This window comes from Perognathus longimembris, chromosome 24 (genome assembly GCF_023159225.1).
Source record: "Perognathus longimembris pacificus isolate PPM17 chromosome 24, ASM2315922v1, whole genome shotgun sequence".
NCBI lineage: Eukaryota > Metazoa > Chordata > Mammalia > Rodentia > Heteromyidae > Perognathus > Perognathus longimembris.
In genome coordinates, this window is record NC_063184.1 from 28,418,524 (window position 1) to 28,438,801 (window position 20,278).

Here is a 20,278-nt window from a genome sequence, read left to right on the forward strand (position 1 = left end):
CATTATTCTATTCAAAATGCCATAGAATTATAAGATGAGTAAGGCATGGAGCAGATTATTTCTGCAAAGTAATGTCCCATTCATACCAGTGTTATGTCGCAAAGGCTGTCATTGCTTTCACCGCATTAGATGTACATTTCTATGCATTTAATCTAATTGTGCCCAAATGATGTGCAGTTCAGTGTCTTTTCGAGATGGCTTGCTTGCATGGAATTTCAAGTGATGTTGAGTACACTGCATCTCTCTTTCATAATTGGGATGTTGGCAACAACAGCTGAAAACTGTGCTGTCTTAGGCTGGCATCCTAGCAAGGAAAAAGGCCTGGGTTTTGCAGAAGACCTGTGTTTAGAACCTGGATTCCTTGTGTGGATAGTTCCTCGTCATGAATGTGAAGACAGCTCTGCGACTTTCTGACAGCAAGAAGAAATGCAGCTCTCTGGTAGGCTGAGGCAAGCCAGGGATGTCAGCCACAAAGTTGGGTCGTGACTGGCTTCACCGAAGTGTTAAAAGATACGCTGTTCATAGCAACGTGCAAAAAAAAAACACACACACACACACACACAAAAAAAAACTGCCTTTGTTAGGTGTGTTATCACACATGAACCATCTAGTCTGTTTTCAGGTAGAATCTTCGTCTCGCTGTAACCTTTACTCTGCGTGTGGATGTTGTGTTCACACCTCTTGATAGCAGAAACACGTTGGCGCCGCGGAGTTGGGTGTTGGTGTTCGATGCCAGACAACTCACTTCCAGCTCGTGAGCATCTGCCTTCTCCAGGCTTTCTCCCTTGCTTTACCATCCTAGGTAGAGGAATTATAACCAGAAATGCTATTTCCTCATTCCAGGAATGTGATGCTTCGTAGGTTTGTCTCAGCCACAGTGAGCGTTGGTCTCTCTGGAGGCGTTTTATTCTCTCTATTATTTATTTGGAAAAAGTACCAACAGGGGAAGTGTGGCTCAAGTGGTTACATACCAGTCATGCCTGGAAAAGCCAAGTGAGACAGCCAGGCCCTGAGTTCAAGCCCCAGTGCCTGCGTATGTACACACATGTGCACGTGCGCGCGCACACACACACACACACACACACACACACACACCTGTTTAATCTTAAAGCCGAAAGGAAGACACAGACAGGCTGTCTTGTTAACCCGTCTCGGGCCTCTGGCCTGGGCTCCTCGGTTCTCACCTTTGCCGCTGGTCTCGGCAGGGAGAAGATGCACCAGTCTGCCATGTACGAGCTGTGCCAGGGGATGCACCAGATCAGCCTTCAGTTCGTGCGGCTGCAGCTCACCTTCGAGGAGTACACCGTCATGAAGGTCCTGCTGCTACTGAGCACAGGTAGGCCCGGGGCCAGCCACCCCAGCGCCTGTGCGTGGTCAGGCCCGCCTGCCCGCGGAGGCTCACCTGCCCGTAGAGCGCTGGGAAGAAAAAGAGTAAAAGACTGAGGAGAGGGGAGGAGGGCTGTGGCCATGGATGAGCTCAGTTACCTGGTGCAAATGAAAAAGCACAACCCGTCATCCCTTCACCCACCCGGCCACTGGGTATGCACTCGAGGGCTGTCTGTCCTGTGTGTGGTACAGTCGGGCAATGCCAGCAACACGCCACCGTCGTGGAGCTTGTACTGTGAGACAAGGCAAAGACTTTATAGCACACGCGGGCCGTGATAATCCGTTGTCATGGAAGAAGGCCTGTCGCGGTGGGTCAGAGAGGGTAAAACATGCAGATCTGGGATGAAGAGAGCACAGCGGGGGACAGTGCTGTGGGGGGGGGGGGGGCACTGGGTCACTGCTGGCTCCACAAGGCCTTTGGAAGGGCTACAGATCAGATGGGAGCACAGGAAGTGTCCCTGGTGGGACTGCATGAGGAGTTGCGTGCGTGCACGTGTGTGCAAGAGGGGGCAGGAGAGAAGCGGAGTCAGTGGGCCGTGTGTCCGCAGGAACCCTTGGGCAGGGCCTCGTTCCACCTGTTGGTTTCCGGTTCTTCTGTATGCGTCTCGTTGTCAAGGGGCTCTGCGTGACGTGGGTTGGGCAGCGGAGAGGAATGGGGGCGCCGTGTGGATCGGGCCCCGTGTTCTGCGTCCACTGAGCAAACCCCACCGGTGGTGACACAGGAGGCTCGGGGCAGGTGGCGGGACCGAGTTGTGTGTCACCCTTCGGGAACAGCGTGGGGTAGACTGAGGCAGCAAGAGAGACTGGGGAGAGCTGGGCCGACGCGGAGGACCTGGCGGGGCTGTCGGGACAGCCGCCGGGGTATTCGGAAACCCCGGACAAGAGTTGGCTTTGGGAGCTGAGGGGAAGGGGAAGTCAAAGCAGGGCCTGGCTGGGTGCTGGTGGCTGGCCTCCCAGGCGGCTGCGGTCTGAGGACAGGTGACTCCTCCATGCCAGTGGTTTCTCCTGATGGACATAGTTGGAAGATGGGGGTAATTGAAGAGTAGAATCGAGAAAATACCATTGAAATTAAAAAAAAAGAAATTGGGGTTTAAGCTCAGTGGTTGGTGGGCTCTTGTGGCATAAAGAAGAGGAAAAAGCCAGTTAATTAAGCCTTGTTGAAGGTGACAGCAGAGCTGCAGGGACAGGCGGGCTGTCAGAGAGGGCGGGACAGTGCGCTTCGGGAGAAGCCCGGGAAGCCTCTTTCGGCTTCCGTGGCCAAGTGTAAGTCAAGTCGATGGTGCGAGGCACCCGAGGAGACGAGGGAGGATAGAACTAGCCCTGGCTGGAATGAACTGGCCGTGGCTGGGGTGCTGGACACAAGGATGGGGAAGCAGGGCGAGTTCGTAGAGTCCACTGGAGGGAAAGGGTTCTAGGAGCCGAAGAGTCAGGGTGAAACAGGTGGAACCGGTGTTTTATTTCCAGCAAGAAGTGATGGGCTCTGAGGACCGAGCCTGCGCCACACACGGTAATGAGAGCCGGAGGTGGGCATGGCCGCCTCACGTGGAGTCCCCCATTTCCAGTGCCGACCAAGTAGTACCTCATCTAATGCTTGCGGCCACCTTGGGAGATGGACAGCCCAGTGCTGACGTGGAGTGAACAGTGAGGTTGAACGGGGACCCAGGGCTTGGGCCTCCCATCCAGAGTTGTCCTCAGCCTCCCGGGAGATGCCGGTGGCAGGGACGGGCTGGGGTAGGTTGAGTTGTCAGGCACCGAGGGGCAGAGCCGAGGCCCTGGCCCGGGAGGGCCTGGCAGTTCGCAGCTGTGTTTCGTTTGGCCAGCAGCGCTGGGTGGGGGGTGGGGGCTTGCTTCCGGCCTCCTGTTGTCTTCCTTATGCACAGTGTGACGTCCGACCCTCCTCCCAAACCCCGCTCTCCTCCCGTCCAGCTTCCCCTCTCTGGATCACGACTCTGGAAAAGTCATCCTTACACGTGCCGAAAGTAATTTTATTCTCCTTCCCAGGCTATCTTACTCACTACTCCTGGTTAGAAAAAAATATTTTTTTCAAAAGAATTACCAGATAGGGCCGGGAATATGGCCTAGTGGCAAGAGTGCTTGCCTCCTACACATGAAGCCCTGGGTTCGATTCCCCAGCACCACATATATGGAAAACGGCCAGAAGGGGCGCTGTGGCTCAGGTGGCAGAGTGCTAGCCTTGAGCGGGAAGAATTACCAGATAGATGACAAAATGAACGTGAATCGTTCTAAAAGTGCCCATGATACTAAATCTTTATCGATTTTGATTGCTCAGTTTGATTGCTCGATTCGTGGTTGGCCCTTTTGTGTCCGTGACTCTTAAACCTCTAGTAGATTCTGATGTCATTTTGTTTCTGAAATTGGTTTATCAGCTTCCAGGCAGCTCAGTGCATCGTGTGTGTCTGTGTGTGTGTCTGTGTGTGTCTGTGTGTATGTGTGTATCTGTGTGCTGGTGCTGGGGCTTGAACTCAGAATGTGGACACCATGCCTTAGCTTTTTCACTCAAGGCTGATGCTCGACCACTTGAGCCACAGCTACCCTGCTGGCTTTTTGCTGGTTAGTCTCATGGACTTTTCTGCATGAGCCAGCTTTTAACCACAGTCCTCAGATCTCAGCCTGCTGAGCAGCCGGGGTCCTAGGCTCCAGCACCCAGCTTCAGTTACGACCTTCTTTAACAACAAGGAAAAAGCAAAATTAAACAGCGAGAGAACACAAGAAAAGAACTTCATGAATCACAGACAACTCAGACTCTAATAGACCTCTTCTGCCCATCTGTGCTCGCATGCATAAAAACTGTTCATATTTAGGGATGTGAACTTGCTTACCTGGTGTCTAGCACATCGAGCTGTTTAGTGACATCAAAAGAGTCTCACATTCTTGATGCTTGCAGAGAAAAGCAGACCAAGCCCTACCTCTGTTGTCTCTGCAGTTTTCCAGCCCAGAGATGTTGGATATCTTCCAGCAGCTCCACTGTACTTAATAAGCGAATTCAGAGACTCTGGGCAGACTTCCAAAACTTGAGGTTTTGCTTAAGTTCCCTTTATTTATTAGTTTGTTTCAACTTGTAAAAAAAAAAAATCTGGCTGGGAAGTTGGTACAGTATAGTTCAGTTGTGGAAAGAAAAATATAAGTAAATAAGATTTGAGTCTTTTTTGATAAAACAGCTCATCAGAATCTGATAGTCTTTGGTCAGACATAGTTGTACCAAACAATATTGAAATAAGGTAGTGAAATTTACTCTGTTTTCATGATAGGTAATTTTTCTAATATAAACAATGATATCTATACAAGTATCAATATTAGAAAATGAAAGCTTAATTTCAAATATATTGGTCTGTAGATTGCCATTGTAGGCTATGATTTGCAAACTTTCAGTTTCTTGTAGAAAGTTTTAAGTAGATGTGAAAATTTTTGTAGATAGTGGATCTACAAAAAACCATGATTAATCTGGTTTTTACCATTCTGCTATATGTTTTGTAAATATTTTTAAGACGAACTTTAAATTTTTAACCACAACCAACAAAAAATATTCTATTCATTGTAGCATCGATGACATTTAACTCTTAATGTAAAAGTCAGATATTTAAAACCATAACTAACATTTGACAACTTGGAGACTTTGTACAATTGCGGTTAGGATTTTTTTCCCCCCTCGTTCAACATAGATTTAAGTGAACCACAAGTCAAAAGTCTCAGTTAAACTCAAGATTATCAGCATGATAGAAGAAGTTAATTCACAAGAAAATTCGCATCTGCAGAGTAACCAAGTTGATTAGCAGCCAGTATGCCTGGCTTCTAGGCACTTATACAATACTCAGAAACCATTCTTGGCCACTCTACTGTGGCCGAATATATATAAAACCTAGCTACTACACAAAAGGAAAGAAGATATCATAACCCTCCATTTTCCTACAGCACCACCACTCGAAGTGAGCACGGCTTGTTCTCCTCCAAAAGCCTTCCCTTTGGCTGCATGTGCAGTCACAGTTGTGTGACTGTGCACCCCTCCAGGTCGTCCTAGGAGATCACATGACACCTCCACAGTCAGGTGATCCTGGAACAAAGATACACACGCTTCCCTGGGTAGCTGTCCACTTCCCACAGTGCGTAATGGCTGGACTTGAACTCTCTCTTGCTAGCATCCAGCTTAGACTGTGTTTCTTCTAGTTGTCCCACAAAAAAAAAAAAATCCCAATCTACCTTTCTACCTCTGAGACATGGCCATGTCAATCAGTCTCAGGAGGAAGGCTGTGAAGTCAGAAGACTCCGTGTCCACTCCTCCTGCTCTGCCATTCATTGTCTAGGCGTGTGGACACAATAATGAACAGTCTGGTTTCCTTGTCTGTAAAATGAGAATCAGATAATGGGCTCTTTACCTAATGTTGATGACAGCATGAAAGCGGCCTAATCTATGCGAAATAATAATGCACAGCTGGTGCATAGTGGTTATTGTTCCTTGATGTATGTCTCTGAGCTTATTTATTCATAACTGTAACTAACTGTGATTGGACCATCCAGCCTCATCCTGAGTTTACGAGCTTCAGGTCTCTGCGGCCATTTAACTAGTCAGATGCTAACGGTGCTTTGACCCCTCATGGTTTCTGTGTCTGTGTTCCTCAACACAGTTCCTAAAGATGGCCTCAAAAGCCAAGCTGCATTTGAAGAAATGAGGACGAATTACATCAAAGAACTGAGGAAGATGGTGACCAAGTGCCCCAACAACTCTGGGCAGAGCTGGCAAAGGTTCTACCAACTGACCAAGCTTCTGGACTCCATGCATGACGTAAGTAGAACCCCGTGGCTCAGCCAGGCATCGCCGTGACCATCGGGACCGGGCCGTGTCCTTTGGGAGGAACTGAGTTTCCTTATCTAGTGGGAGCCGCAAGGGTTACAACATGCTTGGGTGGATTTCTCTACATCCCCAACGGAGCACACATCTTTTCCACAAAGGGTGGCCCTGTGCCCACACCAAGGAAAGGCCTTCAGATTTGCTACAGGTGTCAGATAGAGTTTCACATTTTTGCTGGCCATTTAGGAAGTGTTTGGTTAAATACAAATGTTTGCCTTCACGTTACATAAATAGTGTCCATCTTCTACAACTGTTAATCTAATAACTCGATCTTTCGAAAACATTATTGGTGGTTCGGGGCCAGTTTGGATCACTTCATTCTTTGCCAAGTTTTGAATCCTATATAGTCATTATTCTTCATGGGAGTCTTCTTTGTTATTCTTCATGTCCTGTGCAAATACAGAAAGTAAATTCTGCTCTTGTTTCTAACAAAATCAAAGATGTAGTTGCGGAGTTAGCAGTTTCAACAAAATATTGATTCAGATATCTTCCTTTCTGTGCCATTTAAAATCTGCTTCTTGCTGGGTACCTGTGGCTCCCACCTGTAATCCTAACTAATTATGAGGCTGAAATTTGAGGCTCATTATTCATAGCCATGCTGAGCAGAAAAGTCTGTGAGACTCTTCTATTTCCAAGTAATTACCAAAAAGCCAGAAGTGGATCCGTGGCTCAAGTCGTAGAGCACTAGTCTCACGTAAAAATGTTCAAGGACAGCACCCAGCTCTTCAGCTCAAGCCCCAGTATGAACACAAAAAATAAATCTGCTTCTCCTTTCACATAGCAAACAGGTTTTTCTAATTCTTGCTCAAAGAACATTGTAGACAGTCATGCTTAGTCAGTTCTTCATATTTGGGATGTTTCCAAAGTTTCTTTCAGAGATTTTCCTTTTCAGAATTTTGGCCTGGGTGATTTGACAGGCTTGGTGAGCGATGTTATAATACCATTCCAGTTGAAATGAAGTTGGCTCATGTAGTTGAACATCGGCTTTCGGTGACTCTTGTATGTTCCAATCCAGTGTTTCATGCATGGAGACCCTCGCCTATCTCTGACCTTGGCTTTCTCTAAATTTCTCCCATGACGACAGTCAAATTTGTTACAAGGTGAACTCTGTGACCAGTAACTTTGCTGATGATCAGGAATTTAAATGGTGTGGCCTAGTGGAAATCAGAGATGTTGGTAGGGCAAACTCCATGATCCACACCAGAGGAAATACAGTAGCTAGGGCAGCAGTGGGTGCGTGGCCATCCATTCTACACACATACACACATAGTCTCTCTCTCTATACACACACACACACACACACACACACACACACACACACAATGTTGATACTGTGCATCTCCTACATGAGGACGCAGCACATTAACTTTCTCCACTGATGTGACTGAAGGGTCTGCTTCAAAGGGTCTTCTTTCTAGAGGTTAGAATGGAGAGAATAGAGATGTGTAGTTCTTTGTTAATAAATCATTTTATTTGTATAAGCATCAAAATCAGTTGCAGACTCTATGGCGTTATGTGCTTGTAGTCCCGGGGCAAACTTAGCCCCTGTCAATCTGTGCTGAAGTGATGTGTAGTTCTTTATGTGAATGATGCTTTCTCTTTCTCCATGGGAATACCAAGCAAATGTTAATTCTGGAGTGATATTTTCCTTTTGTAAAGGAAACACCAAAATGTTTTCCAAAGTAGGTATAGGGTCTATATCCCCATAAGAATGAAAGTTAGTTCTGATCGCTCTACATCCTAGCTAACACTTAGCATGGTTGTTCATTGCTGTTACTGTGCTTGAACTTGGGGCCTGAGCTCTGCCCCTGAGCTTTTGCACTCAAGGCTAGTGCTCTGCCACTTAAGCCACACCTCCACTCCTGGTTTTTTGGTGGTTAATTGGAGATGAGAGTCTCATGGTCTCTCCTGCCCTGGCTGGCTTTGAACTGAGATCCTTAGTTCTCAGCCTCTCACTAAGTAGCTAGGGTTACAGGTGTGAGAAATTAACACCTAGCTTATGTTTGGTTTGGGGCCATCCTATAGTGTATGGTGTATGAACTTTTTAATTTGTATTTCCTAATGATTGATGAGGTAGAGTATCTGTCATTTGCTCATTTATTGTTTTAGGTCTTTTTTTGGTGAAGATGCTTGTCAATTATTTTGCTTTGAAGTGTCCATCTTTTTTTTTTTTAATGGTCTCTGACTGTTGTTTTGAGAGCTGTCAAGATACAAATCCTTGATCAGGAATATAATTTGCCAGCACTTCCTCCCAGTCTGTGTCTCCTCTTTCCATTCTCATAAAGATGTGTCGTGAAGAACAGGAGTTTTAGACTTCAGTGACTAGGTTAGCGTCCCATCACTGTACCAAAACTCTGAGAGAATCGGCTTGTAAGGGGAAGGTTTATTTTGGCTCAGTTTGCGAGGTTTCAGTCCGTGGTCAGTTGTGTTGTAGCTTTGGGCCAGCGAGACATCTCCTCTCAGTGGGCAGAACCATTCATTTCATGGGGAACCAGGGAACAGAGAGAGACCAGGGACCCACAATCCCACTTGAGATCATATCCCATGAGCGGAGGGTATACCCTAAGTTAGTAAATTGAATGCATACCCCACGGCCCGAGTGTGTACCCCATGAGCTGAGTATATACCCCAGTGAGCTGAGTGTGTACCCTGTAATCTGAGTGTTCACCGTTATCTGAGCGTGCACCTGTGAGCTGAGTGTATGTGCTGTGACCTGAGTATACACCAGTGAGCTGAGTGTGTAACTCAGGAGCTGAGGGTACACTCCAGTGAGCTGGAGGTGTCCTCTGGGCCCAACCTCCCAAGCTCTCCACTGCCTCCCAGTCCATAGCAAGGGCTGAGGAGCACTTCTCCGTCATGCGGGCTGTTGGGGGACATTTACAATCCCCACTATACCAGTGGAATCCGGGTGATTACTATTTTATTCTGAGTCGTGTTTTTCCGCCTCTCTGTAAGCAGTCGTGTGGAAGCCAAAGCCACAAATCTTTCTTCCTGTTTACTTCTAATAGCCTTGTGCTTCATTGCTATTCAGGGACTTAGACATCATTTTTTTTCTTTTTTCTTTTTTTTTTTCCTCTCTTTTCCTGAGCACTTTTGGTTGTTTGAAAAGAGGACGAAATTTAATTCTTCTTTTTCCACCTTGATGAAAGGAGACCAGTCTGGGGAATCATTTGAATTCCTAAGCCCTTATGTAAAGGTGTCAAATGTGCTTGATGGTAAACTGAGCCTGTAGCCTTGGTGGTCGTGAGGGCTGAGCTGGGAGAATCAAGAGTTTCAAGCCAGCCCGGGTTGCAACGCAAACCCTTTGTCAAACACAGGAAAGGAAAGTGGAATCGCTTTGAGTGCTCTATTTCCATTCCTGTTCCGGAACATTGCAGTATGGATGGTTAAGTCTAGAGAGGCTTCGCTAACACTCGGGCTTACACGGCCTACAGCTTTTCCATGTAGCGTGAATTCACGTATCAGCCGTTGTAGGCTTCTCTTCGCGGCAACCAAGAGCTTTAGTGGGCCGCTTCTGTTCTTAGGGCCCTTGCTCTGCTCACCCCCAGGACTGAGCGCACCTATGACCACGGGCACCCAAGTAAGAGCTGCTCCATGGCTGTCGATTGCAGTGCTTGCTCTCCTTGCACACGCTGCACATACGTGTTCTCGAGGCCCTGCCAAGTTGGGGGAAAGGAACAGTCTGTCAAGACAGGTGGACAGCTGATCCTCAGCTTTCATGAACCATGAGCCCTGTGAACATCAAACTCCTCCTTCCCCCCCCCCCCAAAAAAAGTACTTCATAGAGAGAAGCAGCTGGGGAAGCGCCTGCCAGCGGGCGTGCTTGCGCCCTGCCGCTTGGGCGTCAGGTATGACGTACGTAGCTTCTGTGTCTCACGGGGTGGCCTCGGCAGTCTTCATTCTTACCTGTCGGTAAGAGCAGCCATCCATTCCCCATGGGTCTCAGAAGAAGAGCATGTGTAATGAATTGAGTACTGCCTTTGTTTTCCTAGGTCAAGGGCTATTTATAGGGTCAGTGTACAGATGTAAACTGTAAAGATGATTTAGTCGTAGCCCTCGAGGCAAAGCCCCCCCCACCCGCTCTTTTCTATTAAGTAGCGTATGACTATTTTGGTTTCGCTGCCCATGCTTGTGGAAACATACTCACATCACCCACCCAGTGGTATGAAAAACCAACGAACAAAGGGGAGATCACCGGCTCCGCCTTCCATCAGCTCAGACCCTGTGGGGGCCATGGGAGCCTCCGTCACCCAGCCCCAGCCCCAGCCATCGACAACCCCTCCAGGCCTGACGGCCAGGCTTCTTCTCTGCACAGCCGGGGGTGGGGAGGACAGAAATGCAGGGGGCGGGCAACCAATACCACGCAGGCACACAGTGGAGGTACCTGTCGTTCTTTAGGTGGGGAAAAAGCACTAAGTCCCAGTGACACCACTAAACCCACAGAAGAAGTGCCATCGACAAGACGAGGAAGGCATTATTTCCAGATTCTCATTGCTCATTTAATTAGCTGGTGCATCCGAGCTATGGGACTAGTAATTTCCATCAGGATTCCTTCCACCCTTGGTGGGTTTGAGACGCACAGATCCTATTTTAAGCCCTTCTTACAGAACGCTGAAGCACGCAGCGCGTATGTTTGGCTCTCTCCACCACCGGTCTGTTCACTTCCTCCCCGGGTCTTTCCTGGTAGGTTCACCTTAGGAAAAGTTTCTGAAGGCAAAATGGGAGTCTGCAGGAGAGTGTGAACTGTGCGGCTGGAGGCTCACAGCTCTCTGGTGGTGTCTTCTCAGTGAGCGTGGACTCACGCTCTCTTCCCCGTGCAATGGGCGACTGCAGAGACATCCACCGTGTAGAGTCGAGAGGCGCTGCTCCTCTCTCCGCGACCACGGGAGGAGCTGGGTGCTGTGTTTCTGGGAAAGGGCTCACCGGCCATCCCACACCCACACCCGTGTGTGTAGGAGGGCGAGAGCAAGGCGCCAGGCCGCATTCTCTCCCTGTGAGCGAAGCCACTGCCGAATGCCATTGTTAGCAGCGTTCTCTCCTGCCTCCTCGGACGAGACCGTGACTAAGAAAGATTCTAAATAAAGGGAAAGTTGTTTATTCCAGTCAGCCGAGTGAGCAAGCCTCATCTCCCCAGACGCCAGAGAGAGAGGAGCTCAGATCCCACCAACCACCACCCTTTGGCAAGCAAATCTTCACAGGAACACGTTACAGTAATGGACAGGACCGACCTTAGGCTTTGGAGAAACCAACAGACTAATTACTAGCAGTTCGTGATGTCACTTTTTTAAGCCTCTAGTAGATAAGGGCTACCATTTGTGCCTACAGAATTCTGATTTTTCCCCCTCCCTCCCGCCCTCCTTTCCTCCCGAGGTATGAGTATTTGAACTCGGAGCCTCACACTTACTGGAGACAGTCTTTACAACTTGGCTTGCTCTGAAACTTGGAAGGGATCTGACACCAGGCCAGTAAAGCTTTTGAGGGGTATTAGCCACATTTGGGAAACATTCTACGGCTGCTGTGTCCAGCTCAGCCACGGCGCCCCGGTGCACATCGGGGCGGATTCCTCGGGCCCCACTGGCGATACTCGGAAGCCAGCTGTGGCTACTTGGGTCCACAGCGGAGAGTGCTATTCTGAGAGTCCGTCAGGAGGGACAAGAGGTGGAACAGAAGGGCCACCGTTGTGCAGGGGGGGCAGGGGAAGAGCCACGGCGTGGGGGGTGGGGACGGATGGAAGCACAGAGACACACGAGACAGCGAGGAGGCCTTGCCCCCCACGATCGGAAGTAGTTCCTGCCCCCGTGGGAGCCCACAAGGGAGGTGCCCCACACAGCCGTCACCCAGGCCCGCTGTGATAGACTGCCCCAGGGGAACCTAGGGACAGAGGACAAGCCGGAAACGGAACTCAGAGGGAAAACTGACCCAACGCCGGGGACCCCTGCCGCCTTCCTAGGCAGACACACAGAATCATCAGGGTGAAGCTGGAGAAAGGGCCGTGCCCGGGTCAGCTGCAAAGTTGTCTGGTAGCCATAGCAACGAGACAGGGTCGCGGAGAATGGCCGAGGGAGCTGCTGGCCAGCCCCGGGGTTTCCAGGAACCTTCTGGAAGGCCACAAAGCCTGCAGCCACCACGGTTCATTTGAGGGAATAACCGATCCCGTGTAAAGCATCTTAATAGTTAAAAAGTGACGGGTCTCCTCCTCCCTGTGGAGGGACAGATGTAAACGAGCATTTTTGAACGTGTTGGCCGACGTAATCCAAAATCGACGTTCTTAAGTCTTCGGAAAAGGTTGAAGTAGTTTGGCGTTTTCAGCAGCTAGGTCTTCGACTTAAGACGTCGCCTGCCAACAGTCCGCCCACAGCCAGCAACCTCCGCAGATGTGCTGTCCTGGGCTGCAGGTGGAAGGGACCACAGGGGTCACGCTTCCAGAAGAGCAGGTCCAGACCCACACTGCCCCCCACTCCCCGACTCTCCCGTCAATCTGAGATCGCCCCAGGGGAGATTTATAGAATCTCTCTCATTGTTTAACACCTGTGCTCATAAATCCCCCCATCTTAGGCAGCCTAAATCCCTCTCCATACACTAGAATAATAACGCTGTAATGCCTGGCTTTACCTTCTAACTCTCCTCACAAAACCCTTCTAATGTCTCCAGGAGGTGAGGAGGAGTAAATAGTACTATTTAAGCTTAGTCATCCCCTGCCTTCCTTCCCTACTGTATAAAAAGAGACTGATGGGGATATTTGCCTAAGGTTTCTCCCTCCCCTCCCCCGCCCCACCTCTCAGAGAGAGAGGAATGAAGACAGGGAGATTAAGTACATTTCCCGGGTTCCTACGTGAGACAGAAGCAGCGGGTGGGGTGTGGAGGGGGAACTGCCCACCACCTGGTTAGTTCCGGCTTCCAGAGGACTCTACATCAAGTAGATACCGGTAGCGGGTGTGTGTGTGTGTGTGTGTGTGTGTGTGTGTGTGTGTGTGTGTGTGTGTGTGTGTGTGTCAGTCTTACTGTAACGTGTGGCTGTTGTCTTCTTGCAGTTGGTAGTAGGCTTTGAGCAAGGGGCCCTCTGCTCTGATCTGGCAGGGGCCCCAGGAGTTACGCATCTGTCATGGGCACGAGTAGCTCTGTCTACGGCGGTGATGGCCAGAGGGGTGAGAATTTACCAGGCCAGCTGTGTGTCCTTGCTGATGACAGGGACAGCATTAATCGGCGGACGTAGAAATGGCCAGGAAGATGCCTGCCACGGGGCCGGTTAAGCTGATGCTCCTAGTTAACAGGACCAGAAAGCATCGGTGGTACGGCAGCATAATCCTCATCTTCCTCAGAGTCTGGTTTCCCTAGGCACTTAGCCGTTCACCTCCCGCTAAAAGCAGAGCAGCAAAAACACGTGACAAGGTGGCAGCCATCTTGCTGAGCTCTCATGCTGTCCTTTCCGGGGTCTAAGGCTGAGGTTTCAGTGTTAAGGCCCCCGCTGGTGAGTTGGGGGGGTGGGGAAGTGTGAGCTACCCCACTGTAGGCCGTGAATTCAGTGTCAGTGAATGACTGATGCAAGAATTTTCCCACAGCGTTTCCTAAAGGCCGGAAACATCTGCATAATCATCAGAAAGCTACATCTTAATCCAGGCACCTTTTCTCCCTCTCTGGATATTTCTGAACCCTAGTCATCTTATACTTGACATGTATTTTCACAAATACAACCTCTTCTACCAAAGGATTGTAACACTGTGGAGAAACTGCCTTCAGTCTGGGGGTGCTTTGGGTCTGGGGGTCGGCCGTTGTTCCTACAGTGTGTCGTAGATAGTTTAGCCTTTGTGGGCCAGGTGACAGTTCTTGGAACTACTTGGCTTTACCACTGTGTATAGATGCAATAATGGACAGAAAGCACCGTGGCCGTGTTCCAGTGATAGTTCGTAGAATTTTAATAGGTTATCATAAATATTTTTTCTGACCTTTTAAGAATATAATAAAAAAGAAAACATACAAAAAAAAAATCCCAACTTACAAAGCAAGTTTGCTTCAGGCTGGTCCTACCGGTCGAGGCCCGCCCAACACTGCCTCCAGAGACAAAATCCCGAATTGAACCGGCTAGTCTAGATTTCACCTCACGTTCACACTGGTAGCCTAGGAACAGAAGCTGGCTTAGCTTTTCTCGTTTTCTTGGTATAGTGTACATTTGCAGGGAAGATCTAGGAAATATTGAAAACAAAATTAGGCAAAGTTCATACTTCTATATACAGTAACATGCCAATGCACTTCAAACCCAAGCCCTTCATTAGACCCCTTTGTTCGGCAATGTTCTAATTATCCCTTTTTCTTTAAGCTCTGCATTCCTCTTTCCTGTGGTGTCATTTTTCTTTGTATTTTTCACATGTACAATAGACCTTATTCACAAGAAGGCGGAGCCGCGGTCCAGAACGAGGCTTGTAATGCAAGGAAACTTCAACAGGGTGGAAATTAAATAAATTTAAGTACAAAAAAAAAATTAGGAGGAAAACGAACCCATCGTGCTTAGAACAGCGTCCCCCGACAATGAACTCTGAAGATGGTAATATTCATCACTGACCAGACATCAGTGCTTGGTGTGGAATTCATGATTAAAAATGAGGATGGAGAATACAGTCAAACAGAACCTCCTAGACCAGACAGATGTGCATGGCTGCAGAGTGGGTGGGTAGAGAGCTGGGGAGATGTCCTGGGGTTTCAGGAGACACTAGGGGGCGCCCAGTTTCCACCCCACTACTAGGATGGCCCAGACCAGACCAGCCTCTCTCCCTCCACTCAGGAGCTGGGCCTCAGCCTCCTGAGTAGCTAGGATCACGTGCAGTGCTATACAAGTGGCATTGCTATTCTTGCACTCCCATTCTTGCATTCACATTCTTGAGTAATCATCACCGACCCAGTCACTCCGGATACAAACTGCGCCATGACACATGGACTCTCGCTCTCTTTTCTTTCCACCCCCACCCCCACCCCCAGTGCCGTGGGAGTCCTCCGCCACGCGTCCTTTGTGTCTGGCTACCTTAGCATGTTCCGGGGGCTCCTTCACGCTGTCCCATGTAGCCTGGTCCCCTCCTTTCGTGGTGTATGCATGCCACATTTTGTTGAGCTCCTCGTTTCCACTTGGCCTTGTGGCGTCGCCAGCTCTTGCCTAGCGCCGTGCCCCGCCTCTGGTGCGCTCCACCGGGCACGGGCGGACGCAGTGGTGCGGTTGTCCCGACCTGTGACTCTAGTGACCTTGACCCTCGCACCACCACCGGGCCTGGCCACCAGCAGCTCCTCCACGTGCACGCTCTCATTGTTTTATTTGGGATACTGGGATTCAAGCTCGAAGCTTTGCACTTGCCGGGCAGGTGCTCTACTTCTTTCCAGCCCTTTCTGCTTTCACTACTCTTTTTAATTGTCTTCGGTTGGACAACAGTATCTTGGTTCGACGTGTCACTTTATGAGTACACCATCTGCAGATTATTTTTCAGATGGGATATTATGGGTTCTTTTGCCTGGATTCGGATAGGTGGGGTTACAAGTGCAAGCTGCTAGACTGGACTTGGTCTTGAGTTGGGTTCTCGTGAAGGTTTTGCCCAGGCATGTTTTGAGCCGTGATCGTCTCGATCTCTGGCTCACGAGTGGCAGCACCGCCACGCCTACTGAGATCAGAGGAGAGAAATTCAAGATAGGATTTCACTTTTTTTTTAATTTGCTGAGATTAGACTGGGGGGGGCGGCACATTACATGGTATGTTCTAGAGGTTGGTCCAAGCACGGATGAACAGAACCTGTATTCCTCAGGTGCTGGATGGAATACTCTATAAAGATTCTTTCAAGTCCATTTGATCTGTAGTGTACTTAACTCTGATTTTCTGCTCATTGTTGTGTTTGGGTGAATCGTGTATTGATGAGAACGGGGTGTTGAAATCCACTGCGACTGGATCTTCTGTCTCCCTCCAGGCCTGTTTGTTTGCCCCAAGGGGGTGCTCCCACATTAGGTGCAGATAGATTTCTGACCATTCTGTCTCCTTACCGAAGGTCAGCCAGGGGGCTCCCATGGCCTTAGGTTAGGGGTGGCCTGGAGATGGGGCACAGGGGCCGCTTCCCCCGGAGCTCGCACCTGAGTTAGGGCAGGGAGGCGTGCAGGGAGAAGGTGGGAGCAAGGCCTCACGTCAGTCACATGGCTTCCGTGTCTGTGCCTTGCAGCTGGTGAGCGACCTGCTGGAGTTCTGCTTCTACACCTTCCGAGAGTCGCAGGCGCTGAGGGTGGAGTTCCCCGCCATGCTGGTGGAGATCATCAGCGACCAGCTGCCCAAGGTGGAGTCCGGGAACGCCAGGGCGCTCTACTTCCACCGGAAGTGATGAAGACGTCTTACCAGAAGAGCTTTGCCTTAAGTCTCCCCGTGTTGTTCCACACCCATGAAGGACCCGAGAAATCTTTTGTGTGTGTGTCTGTGTGTGCCGGTACTGGGACTTGAACTCAGGGCCTGTGTGCTCTCCCTGAGCTCATCTGCTCAAGTCTAGCACTCTACCACTTGAGCCACAGCTCCACTTCCGGCATTTGGGTGGTTCACGGAAGATAAACAGAGTCTCAAAGACTTTTCCTACCCAGGCTGGCTTTGAACCGCAATCCTCAGATCTCAGCCTCCTGAGTAGCTAGGATTATAGATGTGACCCACCGGCACCTGGCCAAGAAATCATGTTTTGTTGTTGTTTTTTTTAACATGATGATGGATTCAGCCTTGTTATCAGATTCTCAAGTTTCAAGTCACGTCAAGGGGTTGTGTGGTGGATGGGGCAAGAGCTGAGAGGTCTCAAGAGTTCTTTCCTCTCCACACCCCCCCCCCAGATGCTTAGAAACACGTTCTTGTTCCTCTGGATGAAAAGCCATATCTAGTCAATAACTCTCTGATTTTGATATTTTAACAGATGGGAAGTTTTAACTATGCCATGTAGTTTCTGATATCGTTCCGCTTGTTTTAAAAGGGTTCAAGGACTAATGGACTTTTTCAAAGCTTACCCTTGGTTTGCACATTAAAAAAAAAAAACAAAACATGTAGTCAATAAGGGGCATTACTATGCTTTTGTTATTTAAAAAAAACACACACACAAAAAGGAAAAAAAAATATCTACAGATTCCTGATGCGTGACAACAGAACGCGTGGGCGGCGTGGGCGTGCCCCGGGCTCTTCCGCCCTGTGCGCTCCGGTGCGCGTCCACTTATTATTTAATTAGAACGGATAAGATGTTAATGACAAATGCCTTGGTCTCAGTTTCTAGTATCGATTGTGTTGGCTTTACGAATAGGTTTTTTTTTTTTTTTCCGCCGTCTTTTGCTGTGCTGTACATTACTGTATGTATAAAATCGTGAAAAGACCTGAAATTAGGTGTAAGGAACTTTTGTAAATGAGACACATACAAAAAACAAAAACAAATCTTTAATGGTTAATAGGATGAATGGGAAAGTATTTTTGAAAGAATTCTATTTTGCTGGAGACTATTTAAGTACCTATCTTTGTCTAAACAAGGTAAAACTTTTTTTTGTAAAGTGAAATGTTCTGCATGCATAATGAGCTGTTTACAGTGTATTTAAGAAAGGGAAAGCTGTGCCTTTTTTAGCTTCATATCTAACTTACCATTTTACAGTCTCTGTTGTAAATAACCACACTTAAACCTCTTTGGTTGTCTCTAAGCCTTTCTACTTCTTTTCCGTACTCCTTTTTGTTCTCGGCCTCCTACTTGGGGTGCACCGAGGCCCTCTCAGTGCGCCAGCTCCTGCTTCACCCCATTTCCACGGGGGGGGGGGTGTACCAGCCAGCACCCCACGGTGTGGCTCTTCACAGCGCCCTGGACCGGAAGGTCCCGGCAGTGCCGCAGCTTTCCAGAAGCTTCTCTTGTCCCTCTTGCCCTTTCCACCAGGAGCAGCACCTGCTCTCCCAGGGAGGAAGCAGGAAGCCGGGCCCCCCGGGCACGCCTCTCTCCTTCCATTTCAGAAAGCCCAGCGCTCTGCTCTGGGCAGGACAGCCAAGGCCACGCACGGCGTGGTCGGTCTGTGGACGCCACTGGTCTCCCCAGGGTGGTGGTGGGGGGCGCCGGCTGGAGGCCCGGAGGATGAAGGGCGTTGACCCGGGTTGGCCAGGGTGGGGTGGAGACCAGATCGTGAGTGGGTTTTTAGACTTTTTTTTTTTTTTTTTTAGGGTAGGTTTTACAAAAGGAAATTTTATACGGAAACTGTTTTGGAGGAAAAAAGAAAAACCACAAAAACACTACGGATGATAGAAGCAAGACAGTGGCCCTAGATTGTTTTTAATTCACGAATCTGTTCGGCACTGATGTAATTTACGACTTCCCCCCTCCCCCTCCCCCCCCCCTCCCCCTCCCTCCCACCCCCCACCCCCCCGTTTCCCCGAATCACAATGCTGTGGATGTTCGGGGAAACTCAACAGTGATTGCACTAAGCAAACTACTTTGAATCAAGGCCAAATTAACCTTTTTTTTTTTTTTAAGTGGTGACAATAATCGTCAGATACTCAGTGAAATCACGTTCTTTTCCAGTACCTACAAGCTGCCGCTCAAGCTGAGGGGCGGGCCCCGGTGGATGGAACCCTTTCTCGGGGTTCACCCTGCCGCAGCCCGGCCTTGCCTCTCACCTGTGAAGGGCCCGCACCGAGAGGGAGGAGCTTTTCTTACATAATTTGCAGCCTTTCCGATTTTGATTTCTAGGCAGATCTTTCAATAGAGTCCACTTCCGTGCGCAGCTACTGGAAACGCACGTTTTGGGAGGCCACCTGTGCGTAGACTGCAGACCGAGAGGCGCCCGAAGACGAAGCAGCCGGCCAGCGCCGCTTCGAGTTCAGACACAGGGCGGAATCGAGGGCTCGGAGTCCCCGGGGTGGAGGTCTGCGTCCGTGCTTGGTATTAAGGGAGTGACTGATTCTTCTGTGTGTGTCTCAGCAACTTTGCTCGATGAAACAGCAAAGCCATATTTGAAATTCACTGTTCGATGCCTGTCCCCATCCAAACCTGTCTGTCTGCTCTTATTTTTGTACCATATTGCTCTTACAAAGGAAAAAAGAAATATATACCTTGGTTTGGTACAATTCATAATTCACCAAAACTTCTTCATATAATTAAAACAGAAACACTAAACTAGTTTAAAATGAAGCAATTTATATCTTTATGCAAAAACATGTCTGTCTTTGCAAAGGACTGTAAGCAGATTACAATAAATCCTTTACTTTCATCGCCTGTTGTTTTGGAGACAGTTCACTTGCAGGTGGGCAAGTCCGGGAGCCCTCGCTGCCCTTCCGAGTTACCCTTACAATGCTGCTTCTGCCCGCGGCCGGGAAGGGGCGGCAGGCTTGGCGTGCCAGGAGCCACGTGCTTGCGGCCCGCTTAGGCCTCCTGGCTTGTGAATACTCTGAGAGTCACGAGTGGGTCCCCAGTGCCCATCTGACCGTGTGTTCTCAGCCCTGATAAGTGCTGCACTCCGGAAGCCTCTCCCCTTGACTCCACTCAGGACCGGGAACATGGAGGAATAGTACGCAATCACCAGCAATTCGTGGTGGTGGTGGTGGTGGTGGTGTGTGTGTGTGTGTGTGTGTGCACGCGTGCGTGCGTGCGTGCCAGGGCAGCTGGTGCTTTCTTTCACTTGGCTTTTTCCGCTCAAGGGCTGGCATTCAGGTTCGTTTCTAACCTCTTGCTGGTTAACTGGAGTCTCCGTAGACTTTCTTGCGGGAGCTGGCTTTGAATAACGATCCCCAGATCTCAGCCTCCTGAGTAGCTAGGATTACAGCGTGAGTCACTAGTGCCCAGCGATCAGCTCACTTAAAAATACAACGCATGTCTTTCCCACTACATCCATTCGAATACATGTGTCATTTCTTCACCAGGGAGCCGTGAAACTACTTGCTTTCAGGAAAATTATTCGATGGACACATTCAACTCTTCCTTAACACAGCAGATGTAACTCTAGAACTCGGCAGAGCCACGGACACAGTGCAGGAAAAGACTTGTATCCATCCCCCTCCCGCTTTTTTCTTGTCAGACA

The 20,278-nt window shown here is 49.2% G+C and overlaps 1 protein-coding gene and 1 long non-coding RNA gene across 3 annotated transcripts in view; one reads left to right on the plus strand and one right to left on the minus strand.

Annotated features, from left to right (window-relative positions):
* Nr3c2 (nuclear receptor subfamily 3 group C member 2) overlaps window positions 1-17,663 on the plus strand; it is a 202,593-nt gene extending 184,930 nt beyond the window's left edge. Inside the window, exons 7-9 of one of the 2 annotated variants that reach the window (XM_048333746.1) lie at window positions 1,206-1,336; window positions 6,027-6,184; window positions 16,435-17,663. In XM_048333746.1, the coding sequence (XP_048189703.1) occupies window positions 1,206-1,336; window positions 6,027-6,184; window positions 16,435-16,590 (445 nt within the window). In that variant the 3' untranslated portion in view covers window positions 16,591-17,663. Of the gene's footprint in view, window positions 1-1,205; window positions 1,361-1,438; window positions 1,486-6,026; window positions 6,185-16,434 lie in introns of those variants that run through there. The other variant, XM_048333747.1, reaches the window with a different exon arrangement.
* Window positions 17,664-18,425: 762 nt separating this feature from the next.
* Window positions 18,426-18,808, minus strand: LOC125341675. The gene is made up of 2 exons (XR_007209042.1): window positions 18,623-18,808; window positions 18,426-18,587 (listed from the first exon to the last, which is right to left on the minus strand). It is a non-coding gene; the product is annotated as an uncharacterized LOC125341675 (long non-coding RNA).
* Window positions 18,809-20,278: the final 1,470 nt, after the last annotated feature.